The 5542-nt window shown below is 42.6% G+C and overlaps 1 protein-coding gene across 1 annotated transcript in view; it reads right to left on the bottom strand.

Moving 5' to 3' along the window:
- Positions 1-5542, bottom strand: part of RHAG (Rh-associated glycoprotein) — a 44045-nt gene that overhangs the window by 17810 nt on the left and 20693 nt on the right. The window contains exons 2-5 of the mRNA XM_019520953.1: positions 5191-5374; positions 3190-3340; positions 1656-1803; positions 671-837 (exon numbers count right to left, since the gene is read on the bottom strand). Coding sequence (XP_019376498.1) covers positions 671-837; positions 1656-1803; positions 3190-3340; positions 5191-5374 — 650 coding nt within the window. The remainder of the gene's footprint in view (positions 1-670; positions 838-1655; positions 1804-3189; positions 3341-5190; positions 5375-5542) is intronic.

Here is a 5542-nt window from a genome sequence, read left to right as displayed (position 1 = left end):
TGATGATCTGCTCAGGTCTCTTCTGACCCGACGAAGTATGAAACTATGAAACTATAAGCGAGTCTGCTCCGCATATGAGCTGACACACATGGAGCTGCATCGCTTGCGGTTGTAGAAGTGGCAAAATGCACGTTAGCACGGAGAAAATGGCAGCAGTGAACTTTTGAATTCAAATACCTTCTATGCGTTTGAGTTGAAAAGTGGACTCCTGCTATTTTCTGTGCGCTGATGTGCATTTCACCACTTATACAACTGGCAGTGCGGCAGCACCGAGTGCTTTTCAAAGTGCCCGGTGCTGCGGCACTTTCATGTGTAAAAATGCCCAGTGTGACTTACTGCATGCACCTTCTTTGTCATCACATTGTAAAAGATGTATTAATTCATTTAAATGTGTCCCACAGAAATGGATGTGCTATTGAGAAAGTCAGGAATTAATCCCCTTAGAGACATGCTTTTGATCCTCCTACCCAGTAACTGCTGCAGCCAGGACTAGATATGTCAATCCATGGATTCACAATAAAACAGTAGGATAGTCTCAGTATATGGTTAAGTAGGGTCCTAAGTTTTTAGAAACCACTCCTTTGAGGGTAGGTATTTTCTCAATACCTTTAAAAACTGGTGACTCTTTGCAATTCCATGCTAGGTTCAATGGCAGAAACAATTATCTTACCATAGCAAACTTGCCTCTATGGTCAGTGAAGCTGGAGAAGGCAAATGCTGCGACCGTACATGCAGCTAGAGAGAAGTAAGTATTGACTATTGCTCTGTATTGAGGGTCCCCAGGTACTGCAATGGCAGAGTTGAAACTGGGCCAGAACAGCCAGAGGAAAAGAGTGCCTGTAGGAATACAAAGAATCATTTCATTACTGGAGGGTTTTGAATGACAGAGATCCAGCAAAGCACAAATAGCTTCCCAATGGCAGAAGGAGGGCGATATGCCTGACAAGTGATCAAATGCTTGGAAAAGTGATGGAATACTACACAAGAGTGTGTTACACTAGACATTAGACCCCTGGCACTTTTGAGCTTCTTTCTCTCCCTCCCTATGTAAGGCAGTATTCAAGGAGACTGACAAAGAGAAACATAAGTGTAGTAATTAGTCCTGGTCTGTCTGGGTTCACCCGAAGACTTGTTCTATGGCCATTGTCAAGTCACTGAGGAAAAGATTTTGCCGTAAATAATACCTTACTCATGGGGTAGGTCCTTTGGGATTCTTGCAAGCTAAAACTCCTCAATGTAAGGAAAGGTAGAAGAATCATACCTATAAGTCCTTTATGTCTTAATTTTTTTTCAAATGGGATATACTGATCACTTACCTAACAGGAAGGTTTGGGAGATTTGACTCATTAACTAGAGGTGGTTAAAGATTTTCCAATAAGAAAATGATAGTAATTTCTTTTAAATAAATGCTTTGTTGAATCTCTCTCTCCCATTGGAATTTGTCTCTCTTTTGTCTCCCTTTTTTGCTTTAAGCAGTTATCAATTTTGGGTTGTTTTGAAAACACAACAGCAGTGGCAGAAAAAAAGTAACTCCTTGCAAGGATCATGAGCAAAAAGTTGTAGCATAGCAAGGTGAGTACCATATGTAGTGGATGAGAAAGGGCACAACTGAGTAGTACTCGCCATTATTTTTACAACAACTGCCTCTTACTTACCGATCATAGCAAACATGTCTGAGTGATAGGAAGACTCTTCATTTTCATGACCTTTTTTCAAACCAGGGCGATACAAGACTCGGGCTGCAGCCAGACCAAAGTAAGCTCCAAAAGCATGAATAGTCATTGATGCTCCAATATCTGTGGCCTACAATAGGGGAAAGAATATAAACCCTATCACTGTTGTGGCCCATATTGTGGTAATGGAGAAGACAGGATTTAAGACAGGAAGAGTTTGGATTGGTTTGTCAATTGACTTTCCTTGGTAGAGACTAGGAGTTAGCAGCTGAAAGCACTACAGAACGAAGATGTACCACAGTAAAGACACAATGGTTATCATGAGTTATTCTTTACTAGTTATACAGAGTACTTTTTAGATGATCCTTTAACAGTTCTTAAAAGTGTTATGTCCAGACCCAATTCCACCCTACTAGAGTTCCTTCAAAAACATAACGCTTCCTTCTGCTTGCTCTTTTTTGTGGTTTATTCTTATAGCTAAAATTATGACTTTTTACAAAAGTAGGTCAATTAATGTTTGTTCAGGGACTTAAGCAGAGTGGACTAAGATCACACCTAGGTGCCTAAGACCAGTAGATGCCTGGCCCTTAACACTTCCATTCTTTTATTCAGAGGGGGTACAAATCAAAACTTGTGGGTGTAGCATCCTAAAACCTTGGAAGAGTTCAAAAGCTTAGTTTCAATTTTGTGGGTGAATCCTCTTTTATCAAAAACTCAAATTTGCACACTTTTGAATAGTGGGGTGTTAGGAAGTTAGTTCTGGATGGATGTTTTGTTGCTCAAGTGAATCTCTGGGGGGGGGTGGGGAAAGTTTGATATATGTTAAGAAGTGAGAATTGTTTGTTAACTGTCCCCAACCACTGCACTGTCCTACTGGTAATTCTGCACAGATAGACAGACAAGAATGATACAGGAGGAAAATGTTAGTTTAGGTTTAAGAGTCCTGATCTTGGGATCTAAAGTAGGGCCTACAGTATATAAATAATGAAGGAGACCTCCAGTGGCTTGCTCCTGCTTCTCATTCTCCTAGAGAGCTAGTTTCACACTGAGCATGAAGCTCTTTCTCAAGATTTAAATGGTGCCAGTACTTTCTCACTGTAGGTTTTCTCAGACCAATAGATCTAGAAGTTAACTATCCTTTACTGCTCATTTTGAAAGATATTAGTCCATCTCATAAAAAATATTACAGTCACACTTTATGCCACAAGATGGACTTCACAAGAAGACTTTCAGGTGGTTGGCAGTCACAAATTATGCCAACACCTGGAATTAGCAAGTAGAGAGAAAGAGGAATAGGCAAGTGAGTGAGGGAGACAGGAAGTTGTGTCACAGAGAAGTAGCATTTTAATGCTGAAGCTAAGCAATGAGATGGCTAGACAGCGGAAGCAAGTCGGGCAATTGAAAAACAAAAGCAAAGGCTTGAAGTGCACCTTGGCAGAGCAGAGAGGTGTTTGCTTTACCTACAGGAGATTTAGCCTTTCCCCTTACTTATTAAAAATAAAAGCATGGTACCTACTTTGAGGACATCCACAACGAGGTACTCATTGCATGAAAAGAATGTGATCTCCATAATCGTCAGGATCATCATTTGGACTGGGCTTGTTTTCCCCAGGAGAGCTCCAAATGAAATCAAGACAGTTGCCGTGCTGAAGTCTGCATTGATCATGCTGGGTTTAAGGAGATGGGAAGAAACAGACACCAAAACAGACAAACATTGCATAAATGAAAATCAGTTGAGCATGACCAGAAATGAAATGGAACACAAACATGTAAAAAATAATGTCATCCATAACACCATAACACTTGAGGACTTAAAAAGAAGCATGTTAGAGTCCTATATTGTGCTTAACAACAATAACAAATCCCTCCTCAGGAGGCTCTTTGCAGTGTGGGGTCCATGACTTGGTCTAGATCACAGAGAGGGTCCTTTGGAAGGTTACCACCATACCCGCACAGACCCCGTCCTTGCCACGCTGGATGAAAACTGAATAAGGGAGATGGCAGTAGGCTACTGAGAACATCAAGAAAATGTGTCTTGTATTTGTAGTGCTGACATTTCCATGGGAAGTGTCAAAAAAGAAGCCTATCTAATAGGTTTAATATCAGTAGGGTTTACAAGAAACATGTCCTCAAGCTAAATTTGACTCCACAGCCTACAGGACCAGCTACCCATTGACCGCTGGTATTAATGGAGGGAGCCCTTGGCTCAGGTCCAGAACAAATCACACTCAGACTTCTGAACCATAGACAGATGCTCCCATACACTAACAGGCAATTTAAGGGGAGGCAAACCCCTTGTTCTGCTCTGGGGCTGCCTAACTGGTGGCCCATGGGTTGTATGCAACCTACAAGGGGTTAACTGGGGTTCCCAACAGGCTGTCACTCCCCCTGTTGCTCTGGCTGCAGCAGGATCCAGGGGCTCCAGGATCCCCTTCCTTCTGGCTTTCCCTTCCCTTCCTGCCCCAGCCCTGCTCTATTCAATGGCTCTTCTCAGGTCACAGGGTGTAGCTCGGTTGGGAAATTCTCGGTGCTTTCCTGCTTATGTGCATCAGTGATGTTTTTGTGGGCAGGTGCTAGGTACGGTTAATATGGGAACTGGGAAAATATGTTAACTCATACCTGACTGAGAGCCCTCACTTATGCAAGAAAGCTTCTAGTGAAGTCTCTGTCAGGGAGCTGATTGTAAGGCAGTTAGTCTTTATGCCCTCTATTGGGTTTTTCAGTAAGGTATAACAAACAACAGAAAACAGTGTGTCAGATGCACAATCTGTCAGCTGGCTATGCCTGGGCTGGGTTAAGATATTCTGGCAAATACTGTATTGGGAGGACTCATTTGCATAATAAACATTTATTATGAATCATCACTGTAGTGCATCTCCACATGTCATTAAGGCGACGTGATAAATTCTGGCACAGTTTGCACTGGAGTAAGCTGTTCCCGGGCATACTGTCTACCTGTGTGCCTGGGACTACAGCAGTTTGAGCACCGATGGAGCATCCCTGGGCTGGCAGGGCCTGGTGGGGTGGGGTCAGCCCTGGGCTCTGGGTGACGGCGTCAGGCAGCAGAGGGGCTGGATGGGGCATGAGGGTGCTCAAGTGTCAGGGTAGATGGCAGACAGCCCCCTGCACTTTAGCACCCTCATGCCCCAGCCAGCCTCTGTCACCATCTACACGTGCATTTCAGTGGAGTAAATTACTCTGCTATAGGATTCTGTTGTCCCCAACAGTACTATCCTAAGGTAGAGTTAATTAATTTACTGAGCCCTAATACTGGCACACGTGTAGACTGTGACGCTTTACTGTGGAGCTAATTAGTCAGCTGTAATAAAGCACGCATGTAGGTTCACCCACAGTGGTGTACCTTTTATAGGCCTGGAGATCAAAAACCCTATAGTAGTCAATGAAAAGACTTCCATCAATGTTAATGCACTTAAAGAGGCTGAGCCTGTAGTCAGGGAACATGTTGCCATTGCTTTTAGTGGGAGAAGTATTTAGCTTGGTAGAAAGTTATACCTACCTTTTAACAGTAATCTGAATTTTCCTTGCTTTCATATGACAAAACCCTTGCATGAGGGTGCCCCACTGGATACCAAGAGCAGCAATGAGCATGTTGATTCCAACACTGGTGAATCCATATTTCTTCAGGAAGGTCATCAGGAAACCAAATCCAACAAATATCATCACATGAACATCCTGAAAGACTGGGAAAAGTCCATGAAGACTGTGACTAGACTTGCCAAGGGGAAGTATTTGAAGTAAAGAAATAATTTAATAAGGGCAGATATGAAATAGAGTATGATTTCTTATAATCAATGCAATCTGCAAAATTGTAACACTTGGTTTAGGGACAGAAACTACACATAAACCGG

This window comes from Gavialis gangeticus, unplaced genomic scaffold (genome assembly GCF_001723915.1).
Source record: "Gavialis gangeticus isolate Ggan-Ray unplaced genomic scaffold, GavGan_comp1, whole genome shotgun sequence".
Taxonomy (NCBI): Eukaryota; Metazoa; Chordata; order Crocodylia; family Gavialidae; genus Gavialis; species Gavialis gangeticus.
The sequence above is the reverse complement of the archived record's forward strand: the minus strand, read 5'-3'. Positions and strand labels throughout refer to the sequence as shown.